General features: G+C 35.1%; 1 protein-coding gene across 4 annotated transcripts in view; it reads right to left on the minus strand.

Moving 5' to 3' along the window:
* Positions 1–14,844, minus strand: part of KIF20B (kinesin family member 20B) — a 68,217-nt gene that overhangs the window by 26,624 nt on the left and 26,749 nt on the right. For all 4 annotated transcript variants that reach the window (XM_012454754.2, XM_012454755.2, XM_012454753.2 and 1 more), the window contains exons 18-21: positions 13,010–13,129; positions 9,208–9,361; positions 3,894–5,130; positions 3,416–3,554 (exon numbers count right to left, since the gene is read on the minus strand). In XM_012454754.2, coding sequence (XP_012310177.2) covers positions 3,416–3,554; positions 3,894–5,130; positions 9,208–9,361; positions 13,010–13,129 — 1,650 coding nt within the window. The remainder of the gene's footprint in view (positions 1–3,415; positions 3,555–3,893; positions 5,131–9,207; positions 9,362–13,009; positions 13,130–14,844) is intronic.

Raw genomic sequence — 14,844 nt, forward strand, 5'->3', positions numbered from 1 at the left:
AATTGTGGCCATAACTTTTGCAGTGAGGTGCACCAACAAAACTAACATAAATTTCTTTTTCCTTCTTCACAATTTCACAGATGGAAGATCTGTTCTTACCACAGATATTAGCAACCTCAGATTACAGTATTTTTTTTTTTTTTATTAAGAACTTTTACCTTTTCATTTAACGGAAGCCCTTTACAACAACTTTTTGGCTTATTTGAATTGCCAGCATAACTACTTTTGCATGTTGGGGCCGTTACTAAGTAAAATAAAAGTTACTTGAGCACAAACACTGTCCCTGATACTATAACAGGTGATGTGATAATTGAGATGACTAAGTGATTAATAGGTAGCACAAACAATGTGGATATGCTAGACAAAGGGATAATTCCAACTCTAGGCAGGACAGGACAAGATAGCCCAAGCTTTCACACACTACTCAGAATGACCTGCAATTGAGTTGTTTATTCCCAGAATTTCTATTTAGTATTTTCAGCCCATGGTTACCCACAGGTTACTGAAACCACAGAAAGCAAAACTGCTGGTAAAGGGAAACTACTGTGTCTCTCAATGTTTGTTTTCTTATCAACAAAATGGAGGTTAAAAACAGTGTCTAGGCCGGGCGCAGTGGCTCACGCCTGTAATCCCAGCACTTTGGGAGGCCAAGGTGGGCGGATCACGAGGTCAAGAGATCGAGACCATCCTGGCCAACATGGTGAAACCCCGTATCTACTAAAAATACAAAATTAGCTGGGCATGGTGGCACGCGCCTGTGGTCCCAGCTACTCGGGAGGCTGAGGCGGAAGAATCGCTTGAACCCAGGAGGTGGAGGTTGCTGTGAGCAGAGATTGCGCCACTGCACTCCAGCCTGATGACAGAGCAAGACTCTGTCTCAGAAACAAAAAAACAACAACAAAAAAACAGTGTCTATATCCAATATTGTGTGAGAATTAAATAATATGTCAATTCAGCATAGTAGCTGGCCTAGACTAAATTGCTACAATTATTATCATCTGCCTTAAAACTATACATTCGAGAAATAGAACACACTCTTAATATCCATCACTAGAGTAATGTTAAATAGTCATCTATACAGAGGGGGATCCTCAGCCTCCTGGCCACAGACCAGTACTGGTCCATGGCTTGTTAGGAACTGGGCCACACAGCAGGAGGTGAGTGGCAGGCAAGGGATTGAAGCTTCATCTGTATTTACAGCCACTCCCCATCACTCACATCATTGCCTGAGCTCTGCCTCCTGTCGGATCAACAGAGGCATTAGATTCTTGAGAACCCTATTATGAACTGTGCATGTGATGAACCTAGGATGCACATTCCTTATGAGAATCTAATGCCTGCTGATCTGCCACTGTCTCCCATCACCCTAGATGGGACCATCTACTTTCAGGAAAACAACCTCAGGGCTCCAACTGATTCTACATTATGGTGAGTTGTATAACTGTTTCATTATATATTACAATGAAATAACAACATAAATAAAGTGCGCAATAACTGTAACGTGTTTGAATCATTCTTAAAGCAGCCCCCACCCCGTCCATGGAAAAATTGTCTTCCAAGAAACCAGTCGCTGGTACCAAAAAGGCTGGGGACCCCTGATCTATACAATAAAACATTACTTGAAAGGAGATACCTCTATAAGTAGCAATACAAAAAGATCTTAAAAATACAATAAATTAAAAAGTAGCCAGGGCATGGTGGCACACCTGTAGTCCCCACTACTAGGAAGGCTGAGGCGGGAGGATTGAGCCCAGGAGTTCAAGGTTACGGTGAGCTACATGATCACACCACTGCACTCCAGATTGGGTGACAGAGCAAGACCCTGTCTCAAAACAAATAAAATAAATAAACTCAGAAAAATAAACCCTTTTAATCACACCTGAATTTCTGCTAATAAAATAGCTTTGAGTGGAGGCTCCTTTGAAATAGCTTAAGGGTGGGGCTAATCACCAAAAGACCAAAAATGATTAGAGAGTGGAAATTTCAATCCCACCCACAGACCTCTATGGAGAGGAGGGCTGGAGATTGACTTATAAAACCTATTGTACAGTGAGATTCAGTGTCCCACTTGGTGAGCACATTGAGGTCTTGGGAGGGTGGTACACCCAGAAAGGGCACAGAAGCTCTGCACCACCCTCAATCCCCCATAACTTGTCCTGTGTATCCCTTCTACTTGTCTGTTCTTGGGTTGTATCCTTTATAATAAACCAGTAAATGTTAAAAAAAAAAAATACAGCATAAAGAAAAACTACACTTAAAAAAGAACAGCACAATTAAAATATGAACAAATGACTTCACAGAGCAGAAAGTGGGACAAATAGCAAAAGTATGATTAGAAGCTGAACTTCATTAGCAATCAAAAGAATACAAATTAAAACTACCATATAAGATATCCCTTCATATCATCTCACCCAGTAATTCCCCTTTTGGTACATAAACTTTTGCACATGTGTACCAAGAGCATATAGAGGATATTTGTATGATTTCTATGGGCAAAAAAATAATAAATAATCTAGATGGTCATCAACAAGAGATTAAATAAATTGTGGTAAGTCATACAACAGAGCTACTATACGAAGCTACTATACAGAGGTGAAAATGATTAATTATGACTGTACAAAATAAATCGATCTCAGAAATATGTGAAAAATAGAAGTCTGAGAAGAACATACTGTTTAGATTTTAAAAACAAATACGGTTAAATTATATTTTAAAAAGTTTAGATAAACACAACATTCAGTGAAGTCACTTTTATAGAGGTAGAAATAGCACTTGTGGTATTAATATTTGTCAGACCTTACACATTTAAGTATTCTTTAGTAACTATCTCAAAGTGAAAAAAAAAAAAGTGTTCCAACCTTTAGAGAAAGTCTAAGTATGAGAGAAAATGATGTGGTCATAAAAGTAAAAGGGAAGGAGGGATAGTGCAGAGCAAAAAAGAAACTGGTAACATTTGATGCCATGAAGGTAAACTTGACAGCTGGAAGGAGTGGGAAGGATTTTTTTCTCATTGAATACATCTTATTATATTTCAAATTTGGAATCAGATTGCATTCCCTATTTTAAAATTAAATTATAATAAAAACTAAAAAAATCGTAATGCACATTCTCCTAAGCACTATCTGCAAACAAAAGGTGCTGTCCATTTTGTAAGGACTTACATTTAGCAATTCTTAAAGAAGAAAGAGGCTAATCTTTCACAAGGCACATATCTCTTTCTTCATGTTGGACATTCTTCAGCTTGTTTAAATTGGCTAAATTTTCTCTCCTGAAGTAACTGTTCTCATAATTTAAAGAAAAATTATGAAGTGGATAAATGTTCTGTTCAATTCTAAGATTAATGTCTAAGCTTGCTACACAAGGAAAACAATCTTTATCATATTAAACTGGCCACGTAACTTTTCAAATAACCTACCTCTTTCTGTACTTGCTCAATCTGCTTTTTGGCATCAGTCAGTTTCTCTTTCAGCTCAGCATAATCTTCTTCCTTCCTCTGAAGATCTGCTTTCAGATTCTGGGTAAGAGCAGAGCTTGAAGAGAGTTCCTCTTTCAATCTAAAAAACAGAAACCACTTTTCTATGGTAATGCACCATTAGCCACTTAGAATCATACATATGAAATGACAACAATCTTTACAAAATTACATCTTTTCACAAATTTGGAATATCCAAACTATGAAGGAGTTCCTCAGAGAGGATTTCAAACGATTTTTATAAACACATCTTTTCATATAACCTAAGGCTCCAAAGGTTTATATGGACAAAGTTCAAGTTCTTCACTCATAATACATGCTGTGCTTTAGCAGATTAAGTATGACCATCTAATTGTTTAAAAGCTACATAGCAAAATGAATGCTGTGTATTTTAAAATATTTTGAATAACATTTAGCTTACTTTTCTGTTTCTTGTCTGTTGGTTTCTTTTTCTTCTTCTTTTAATTGAAGTAAATGCTTCATATCTTGCACATTATTTGTTAATTGTGTGATTTCTTCTTTCAACTTGACTTCCTTTACACTTAAATCTTTGGTGTTTTTGATAGAATCCTGAAGATGTGCTTGCAATTCCTTCATATTTCTTTCTAGCTTTAAGATGACAGATTCCTTTTCCAAAATGTCTTGCTCTAACTTGGCTGAACGACTACATTCATCTTTCTGAGTCTCTAAGATTGTTTCAAGTTCCTTTATTTTTGCCTTATAGCAAGTAACAGTTTGTGTAAGTTCTGAAAGTGCTCTCCTTTCTTTAACTACATGCTGTATTTGAACATCAAGACTAGCATTTTTTTCTTGCAATTCTTCTTTCAGCTGCTGTATAAGAGTTTCTTTTTCTTTTAGTAGGTCATCTTGGTTTTGATGCTCCTTCTCCTCTATTTTTAGTCTACTGTTTTCAACCTTATAGCCTTTTACTTCTGCCTGCAATTTTTCAATTTGTTGTTCCAGTTCCTGAATCTGATGACTTTTTTTGGAGGAGGCCTTCACAATCTCCTTACATTCTTCCCAAAGAGCTTCAATACTAGAGTAGAAAGAACTTTCCCTACTGGGTTCCTGAATTCGATATTCTTTAACTTGCTTACTTACCAAACAAGCATTACCTAAAAGGTGTAACTGTGTGTTTGGCAAATTATCCTCCCCAGAACCATTTGACAGATCCCTGAGATTGAGCAAATCTATGTTTGAGATCTGAAAAACTGAATCAAGATTACGTAGTTCATCTATTTTCGTGTGCATTAATTTTATCTGTGAAACATTATTTGTAATGCTTCTTGTAGCAGTTTCTATCTCCTTTGACAATTTCATGACCTTTTCCTCCAGTTCTTTATTTTTACTTTTCTGCACATGTAATTCTGCAACTGCACTGTCATAACTTGACTGAATTTGTTGGACCTCTTTACTTAAAGTTACATTGTTTTTTTCAGAAAGAGAAAGTTCCTGCTGCAAACAAACAATCTGTTTATTTACTTCTGCTTTTTCTTCCTTTTCATTTTTAAGTTCATTCTCAATATTGAGTAAAAGTCCTTTCAGTTCTTCATTATTTTCTTGTAAAACTCTAATGTCTTCATCTTCTGTAATGTGCTGTTGCATTTCTTCACTTTTCTTTTGGTCTTCAGTGATAGCTGAACTAACATGGATAGATCCTTTAAAAACAAGAAAAGTGTTATTAATCTAGCAAACCCTAATAAAACCAAAAAGTCACCATACCATATAAGCCAATATTCAAACATACAAAACATGTAAAAGTAAACTTCTAATTAAAATGAAATAAGCTATTGAGAAAAAAAAAAACAGATTACAAAACATGTGTAGGAGCCCATTTATGTAAAAATTATTCTTTTACAAGGTAGTACAGACAAAGTTAGCAAAGGAAAAAGCTGTTGAGAAAACAAAAACAAGTAACATAACATGTGGTATAAGCTCATTTATGCAAAAATTATTATTTCACAAGGTAATACAAAGTTAGCAAAGAAAGTACCCCAAAATGATGGCAGCTACCTAACTCTGAGTAGCATTACCAGCTATTTCTAATTTTCTAAGTTTCTATATTATTTAAATTTTTTACCACAAATCTTTATCATCATCATTTTAATATGGGACAGAGGGGAGAAGATGACAATGAGAAACCCTAGGCAGACATCCCATATCCTAAAGAATGGCTTTAAACTACAATTATATTGTGGATTTTACTATATTAGTGATAGGCAAACTGATTACCTTACATTTTCATAGCTAAAATTAGAAGGGAAATGGTTAAAACTCTGGGAATTCATATAGTACAGCCTAACTAGCTGGATAACCACCAATAAACTGCTTCATACTATGACTGTTTCCTCAAATGTGAAATGGAAATAATCACACCACCTATCTCAGAGTTGTGAAAATCAAGATGACAAATGAGTTTACAACACTATGCGTTGGATAGATTTAACTATTAATAGAACCTAAACATCTATACAGAAGGGTTCAACTAACTGAAAATGTGTAAGTTTGCTTTTTTCAGGCTTAATATATTTCTAGGATATCCTTATTCTAGAAACTTACTCTACAGAATAATGCTAAGAGGCTAAAATGAGTTAATACATAATGTAAGTTAAATGACTTCGTAAATCTTAGATACATATAAGAACTTTAACCATTATAATCAATACAGATTAAATTATACTCTGAACAGATACACTATTAGCTAAAATTTAACTCCTAAGTTCACGCTGATGAATAAACTCACCCCATATATATTATTATATTCTATTATGCTTTCCTCATAGGTTCTATGATTAAATCTTAAAATATAATTCTCAATCTTCAGATACATAAATTTATACCTACATATCTTTTTATTTTTCATACAATTTCCATTAAGGGTCAGATGAGTGTCTCAGATCCTCGAAACCTTACTTCGAAATAGGCAAGAATCTCTTATTTTTAGAAATTTTTTCCTGTTTTGTTATGCTTCATGGTTTGATGTTTACATAATGTTTATAAGTGGACTTTGTAACATTGTTCTGGTACAATTTGCATGTGAATTTTCTACACGACATTCCTCTAATACAATCAATTTAAAATGTTCTCATGATCCCCATTCACTCTCTCATTGACCATTTTTCTGTTGAATTCACCTGTATTTTTATGTGGTATCCTCACCAAGTATGTAAGAATCAAATTGCTCATGCTTAAAGATCCCAGATATGATATGAAGTACAAGGGTTACTAATTTGTAAGAGCAGAAGACAATTATAAGGTAGGTTTGGCTTGAAATCCTTGTAGTTAAGAAACCTACTACTTTCAGTTGGTATCTAACTGACTCTAAAAAGTATATGTATGGTTTTCTTTTTATTGAGTCCCAAATATTATCCTACGCATCTTAGCTCTTTATATTTAATTGAAATATGTTTGTCTCTCTGATCTACTAGATTTTAAACTCCCTGATGGCATACTCCCTAGATCTCACTCATCATAAACAATAAACCTAAATAAAATGTATTTCTGAAACTTAACTATACCACACATATGTTCTTATTTGCTATCTCTAAGACATATCACTGTACAGAAAATAATCTTTATAATTTTTGCATTAGTAATTTATTCTGCTTCTAGATATATGTAAGTTCACGAATGTGACATATTCCAGTTATATTAATTTGGTTACTTTATGGTAACTTTGTTTAAAATTTTAATGTTCTCTCTTTAAACATTCAAAAACATTTATTTACACAACAGTGATTTTCTAGTTTTATTGGGAGGAATTATCCAGCGATCTTATTAAAATGCAGATTCCTAGCACCAAATACTAAAGATACTCATTTGGTAAGTCTGAAATGCATTTTACATGCAACATTTTGAGAATTAGTGCTCTGGGGTATTATTTTTGAAAATTTCTAGAAGTTGACAGTGACTTCTGTAATACCTTTGGGATCTTAACATATCAGTTTGTTGCATTACAAAGCCCCTAAGTGACAGCACTGCTTCATGTAATTGTTCCTTAAGAGCCAAATGTCAAACCTCTTGTAGCTGTGAGATTCAAACCATAAGTTTTAGCCTGCCTCTCACAGGTTCTTGCGCATCCTAGTTGTGAGATGATAGTAGCCCTTAGGATTCACATGCAATCAATCTGTTCAGTGAAGAAGGCAGCATTTTTGAGATCATTAAAAAGCTCTTTAAATTGAAATCTGCCATGCCATACACAAATGAGCTTCTATTTTCCTATATACTAATCACAGTTGAAGCTATGAGCAAAATAAAGGAAGAGCCAAAACATTTATGAAAGGTCCTTCAGGTACTACTATCAAGTGGAGAAGAAAATACTTATGTGATTGTTTGCTCTCAGTTTTTTTAATATTGTGACCTCCCTGCTTTTTTTTTTTAAGATGGAGTTTCATTCTCGTTGCCCTGGCTGGAGTGCAATGTGCAATCTCAGCTCATTGCAATCTCTGCCTCCCAGATTCAAGAAATTATCCTGCCTCATCTTCCCTAGTAGCTGGGATTACATGCATGCACCACCACACCAGGCTAATTTTTTGTATTTTTAGTAGAGATGGGGTTTCAACACGCTGGTCAGGCTGGTCTCGAACTCCTGACCTCAGGAGATCCACCCACCTCAGCCTCCCAAAGTGCTAGGATTACAGCTGTGAGACACTGCGCCTGGCCTATAACCCCTTTGGGTAAATTTAAATTACCTAGCTCTCTCAAGATACTGATTTGTCCCCAATGAGAATATGCCCCTACCCAAGAATCACTATATAATATGGGACTCTTACCTCCCTATCCCATCTAGAATTTATCTAGTTTTACCTTCAGTACTGTATACACAAAAAACAATCATTATTTGTAAGTCTTCATTTTTCAAATGCAATCCATGTTCTTTTTTGTTTCACTCAATTGTCTAAATGTTCTTGGGAAGGTCTAATTGTACAATCTCATTAAAGGATTACAAGATCTCTTTTCTTTAATATAGATTAATTCTACAAACTCACTGGACAAGGTTTTATTATCTATAATTTACGCTGTCTCTCCAGCCTCAAAGAGGAAGGGGTAAAATACGGCATTATCTCGCTGTATTTTCTTAAAAGCTGCTGAGTTTATTTTTGAAGCTTTCCTTATGTTTGCAGTTTACATTTTCCTAATTTATTTCCTCAGTATTTTCAGTTTATTCTAAAGAGTCCACCTCCTCTAGAATTCAAAGGTTTGCCCTTCTTTATATTTACACCAAACTTGCCCATTTACTCTTAAAAGATTTTTTAAAAAATAATCTTCAACATGTATTATTTTTCATCAGACTGTCTCCTGGTATCACAAATACAGCATGCATACATTTATTATTAGTAATATTAAGTTCATTGTCTTAATGTAAAATATCCTTTTCTCCAAATGAATAAAGAATGCAAAGTAAGAAAACAAAATAATGTGCAGGGATTTGGGCAGAAAATACTATATTTATGAAATGAAGGAAATGAGTTTTAACTATTATAAGCACAGAAACTACTATATAGACATGCAACATAAACAATAAAAGCACAATTTCTAAAAAGGTATTTATTAAAATAAAAGCTTTATGCCCATCCCTAGACAGTTCATAACTTGCTAGAATAAAAATTCGTGACATTTAGATTTTCTCAAGACTTTTCCTCAGGCAAGTGAATGTCCCTCTATTTGCATTTTTCTATTTACTGGTTTAGAAATTAGCTTTCTTAAGCGCCTGTTGCTGGCAGCTGAAGTAGTACCTTTCTTTGCTGGTGGTTCATCTTGCTGAGGTTCATTTTCATTCACTCTTTTTCTTTCTGAACAGGTCTTAGTTTTGTTGTCCTTAGGCCCTTCAACTGTTTCATTACATATCAATTTATTGTTTATTATTAAAGAAGATGTATCAGCCTTGTCCTAAAGGAAAATAAGTTGAAAATAATTTACATATAGAAAGCTACAAAAAATGTACAAACCATATAAATTACTTTTCAATAGTGTATCACAAAAATTTTTTCAAATTTGTTGAGACATTTTCTAAGTTATTTCTTAAGTTTTGTCCTAAAATAACTGATGGCTCTAGCAAATAAGTAACATTTGGGGATAACTAGAGAATCCTAAGAACACAAATCTATGAAGTCATATCAGAAAGGTACTTTGAAAAGAAAAATATGAGACTCAACTATTTATTTTGTAGCCAAAGCCTCTTAAAGATTAGTATTGTCTTAAACGTTAACAACTTTCAGAAAAATAGTTTTGACCCTAGGTTTAAGTCTACACATATTCAAAGATAGACAGTCTACAGACAGCTTTAAAACTGAGCTTCTAGACATTTCACTTAGACTTTTTTTTAAAGTAAAGACTGCTTCCCTTAAAAAGGCTAGTAGCAACCAAGAACAGGGGCTCATGCCTGTAATCCCAGCACTTTGGGAGGCTGAGGCAGGAGGATTACTTGAGCCCAGGAGTTTGAGACCAGCCTGGGCAACACAGTGAGACTCCATTTCTACAAAATATTAAAATGCCAGGTGTTGTGGCCCATGCCTGCAGTCCCAGCTACTCAGAAGGCTAAGGAAGGATCTCTTGAGCCTAGGAGTTCAAGGCTGCAGTGAGTCATGGTCACATCACTGTACTTCAGCCTGGACAACAGAGTGATGAGACCCTACCTCTAACAAGAAAGAAATGGGGTAGGGGGAGGTTAGGGGGAGAGACTTCCAAAAAGAGGGTATAATACGGACTTAGAAGAAGGGTAAAACTCAGCATTTAAGTGCAAGTCTATAGAGTAATCAAAAGTATGGTAAAGGCAGAAACTTCTGGCAATCAATTTGAAAAAACAAAGTATATAATAAAACAAAGAGTGCCAAAGTGCCACTTACATCAGAAAACATTACCAAAAGATGCACATAAAAATAATTTTTTAAAGTCATAAAGTAATGGGTTAAGAAAAAAAGCAAAGTTTTTCTCGCTATCCCTCAACAAAGGATGTGATAAAGAACAATCTCCATGCTTTCTCACAATTAGTACCTTAACGTCATTGATAAATGACAAAATCATGCAACAGGCAGATCACACCTCTGACACAGCTCCATAACAAGGCCAAGTTGTTCCTTCCCTGACCCTTAGTACCTATCAGAACGACCCAGTCATTTTTCCCCGCTTCAAAATATACAATCCTCACCAAAAATCTATCCTTCAGAAGTCACAGTTAAGGAAAGGAGGGTTTTCTGCTCCCAGGGTATGCTTGGGTAGAAAAAAAAAAAGAATTCAAACTAAATTTTTTCATTATTGGAAAAGAGTTTGCTCTCAAGACAAGATCTGGAACTTGTTGAGTCTAGATCAAATGTTAATCAGCACAATTAGGTAAGTTCCAAACTACTTTGCATTTGTTTTATGTGTTTAAGTGAACAATTTAAATTTAGCACATTGTATTAAGTTAGCTGATAAAACAAGGTCTAGAATCTATAAAGTTTATTTATAGGCAAAGACTAACTAAATTACAAATATTGCTTTCTTACTATCATTTCCTTAAACACTGCTAATATATTATGGTTTGCAAACATACTACAGAAATAAATATAATCCCATGTGAAATTTCCAGCTATTTTCTTTGACTTTGTAGTCACCAGAAATGATCTGTCTCTGACTTTTCTTTTTGTTTTTATTTACCAAATCAAAGATCAGACTTAAAGAGAGCAAAAAGCATGTGATGACTAACCAAATAAAAGTTCTGAGGGCTGGAGGCCCAGCAATTAAGTTACTGCCCCAAGTCTCAGAAGTCTTACATCTCCTTACTTCGCAAATCAATTTCTTCTTCCTTAATCTCTACCACGAGTACCCTAAATCGAAGTCCTCATCAACTATTAGCTGAACTGTTCCAAGAAGTAGCTAACTGGTCTCTCTGCCTGTAGTCTAATTCCACCTCAAACCTATCCTCCAAGTTTTCAAAAACATCTACTCAAATTAAAAACTCCTCTTTGCTATTCCTCTGCTTAAAATGACTCCCCACTGCCTCCCCAAACTCTTTAATGTAGTTATTTAAGGCCTTTCATCTTATCCTATTTTACTACTCCTAGCCTCATTTCTCACCTCTCCTTGCTTCACACTTTCTTCCTGAACAACCAATTGTTTGTATTTTCCTGCACTGACTGAAAGATTTCTCATTTCCATGACTGTGCACTCTGATCCTGGTACACAGAAGGTCAGTGTATCTTCTTATCCCTTGTGACAAGCACTGTCTTCTTCCTCTACTTTCAGATGGCTAGATTTTACTCACCCTTTAAGGCTCAACTTAATCATGTATCATCTCCACACAATATTTCCTAACTACCCTCTTACTCTCAGCTTCCTGCACATACTGACTACCACTGCACACTGAATTATAACTATATGTTGTTTTTTTCTTATTGAGGGATTGTTAGGGGAGTAGATTTTATTAAGCTGTATAATGCCAATAATCTAGCACAGTACCTGGCACACATTGGACACTTCCTAAGTGTTTCTTGCTCCTCCACCTTATTAAATACTATTTATTTACTAAATAGTTAATTATCAACATATTAAATATTAGGATATTTCTCCCAGTTCACGTACAGAAAAGCCAGAGATTAAATAATGTATCTAATAATATCAAAAGAAAGGCCTGCTACAGGAGATTAGACAGCGTGCTCTTCTAGAACGCTTCTCATTTACCCCTGTGATATCAAAAGCCCATCTAAAGTTCAGATCATTCAGGGAATATTGGTGGGTACTAGAGTTGACTATCAAGATACAAAGGAAACCCAACAGTCACTTTTTATAAGATACCATGCCTACTTCTTTTGGTCACAGAAAAGACATAAAAAAGCACCTTTCAACAAAGCAACATGTTTAGCTCTAAGTATACTCAGCCTACTACATTATTACCATGTATTTTACCATTTCCATATAAACAAAATTTGAAGGAGTTTACCCCCAAAAAAGAAAACCAAAAGCCATTTTTTAAAAAAAGGATTAAAAGACAAGCTGATCATTCTAAGCTGAACTGAATATGAAAGTATCTAAATTTGTATGAAAGACAAAAAACCCTTGAAGTCTTTACATGTAACAATTCATAATATAACTTTTTAGAAAAAAAATCCTTGCTACTAAGCATAGAAACAATAGCAACAATACATATAACAAAAACAAGCTTCTAAAGAAAACCCTAATTTTACTGAATTTCATGTTATAGTTCCCTGAAACATTATAATCCAGTTATCTAAGTACATCTAAATTCCTTTCTCCTCAAAGCTCCTCTCCCAACTAGCTGAGGCTTAAACTTCCAAAGGCTACATATTCTTCTCCTTTTTGTGTGCAAAGCACTGCCAGAATAGTTTGTGGAAACGTATGTTCAAAGAAGTCAAACACCCTCTTCTAAGTTCTCAAAAATTCACATTTGCACAATAGTAAATTGAGTTCAATGTTGCATAAGCAATTGAACATTCTCAGTAAATTAATCTTAGTTGCACAAGCCATTTTAAATTATTTCCTTTAAAGCAAAACATTTGCTTTTTAATCTAATTTATTAATAACACAAAGTTAAATTCTTACATCGCATTTAAATCCATCTTCCATACACAACTTTAGGTTCTGAAATTTGTTGATAGTATCTTTTCTTTGGTCAATTATATTTATCAATTCTTGAATTCTTTGATTCTGCGTAATTATTTTCTTTGGAAAGAAGAAAAAGTAATGTTCCATGAATATACTTTGAGATAACTAAAATGCAAACAGGATTAATAATGCAAAGTTTGATAATTCCTCCAAATTTTAAGGTTAAATAAAGAATCAGTGGCAACACACTATGCACAGCATGATCTTATTTTTGCCTTTAAAAGAATTACATATATAGGCTGGGCACGGTGGCTCATGTCTGTAATACCAGCATTTTGGGAGGCCAGGTCGGGCGAATCATTTGAGGTCAGGGGTTCGAGACCTGCCTGGCCAACATGGTGAAACTCCATCTCTACCAAAAAAAAAAAAAAAAAAAAAAATTAGCTGGGCCTCATAATTCCAGCTACTGGGAGGCTGAGGCAGGAGAATCGCTTGAACCCAGGAGGCGGAGGGTGCAGTGAGCCGAGATAGCGTCACTGCACTCCAGCCTGGGTGCCTAAGCAAGACTCCATCTCAATAAAAAAAAAATTACATACATATATATATAGATAGATATAGATAGATAGTTAGATAGATAGATAGATAGATAGATAGATAGATAGATAGATACAAAGAAAAGAGAAGCTATATAGCATATAAGAGGAATCTGGAGCAAGACTGCCTGGGCTCAAATCCTAGCTTCTATACCTTTTAATATGTCACTCTGGGCCACACACAGTGGCTCACGCCTGTAATACCAGCACTTTGTGAAGCCAAGGTGGGCAGATCACCAGAGGTCAGGAGTTCAAGACCAGCCTGGCCAACATGGTGAAACCTGGTCTACTAAAAATACAAAAATTAACCAGGCATGGAGGCAGCCACCTGTAATCTCAGCTACTCAGGAGGCTGTGTCTCAAAAAAAAAAAACAAAAACAAAAACAAACAAAAAAAAACCCTATGTCACCCTGGGCAAGTTATTTAATGTCTCTGTAAAAAATAGGAAATAATAACAGCATCCACATCATAAAGTTGCTCTAACATTTAAATGAGTTAATAAAAAGCATTTAAAAGAGTGTCTGGTAAATGTTAAGTGTTATATAAATATAAATACATATATAAAGTAACAGTCTAAAGAGTTTCCAAGCAACTTGGTTTTGTTTTGTTTTAAATTTAGGAGGAATATTATGGGAACCTTTTTATTTTCTATTTTATAACCCTTAAAATAATAATTGAATAGGTAAAACTAGTGTCTACTATTTTCACAAGTAGAAAAAATACAAGATAGGAATTGTCTAAACAGTTATGCAATTTTAGTTAGTTCTTTAGTTCTTTTTTTTTTTTTTGAGACGGAGTTTCACTCTTGTTACCCAGGCTGGAGTGCAATGGCACGATCTCGGCTCACCGCAACCTCCGCCTCCTGGGTTCAGGCAATTCTCCTGCCTCAGCCTCCTGAGTAGCTGGGATTACAGGCACGCGCCACCGTGCCCAGCTAATTTTTTGTATTTTTAGTAGAGACGGGGTTTCACCATGTTGACCAGGATGGTCTCGATCTCCTGACCTCCTGATCCACCCGCCTCGGCCTCCCAAAGTGCTGGGATTACAGGCTTGAGCCACCGCGCCCCGCCTCTTTAGTTCTTTAAATACTGGATACTAAGATACCAAGATCTTGAATTATTTATATCTGATCATATTTTAAAATATTCAGCTTTCTGAAAGGATAAATGTAAGTTAAAATAAGGAGACCAAGCCAGAAAAGAAGAGAAAAAATAACAGAAGAAAACCAATCCCCCATG

The sequence above is a fragment of the Aotus nancymaae genome, unplaced genomic scaffold (assembly GCF_030222135.1).
Source record: "Aotus nancymaae isolate 86718 unplaced genomic scaffold, 86718_ANA_hifiasm-v0.15.2.pri h1tg000010l, whole genome shotgun sequence".
Classification (NCBI taxonomy): Eukaryota; Metazoa; Chordata; class Mammalia; order Primates; family Aotidae; genus Aotus; species Aotus nancymaae.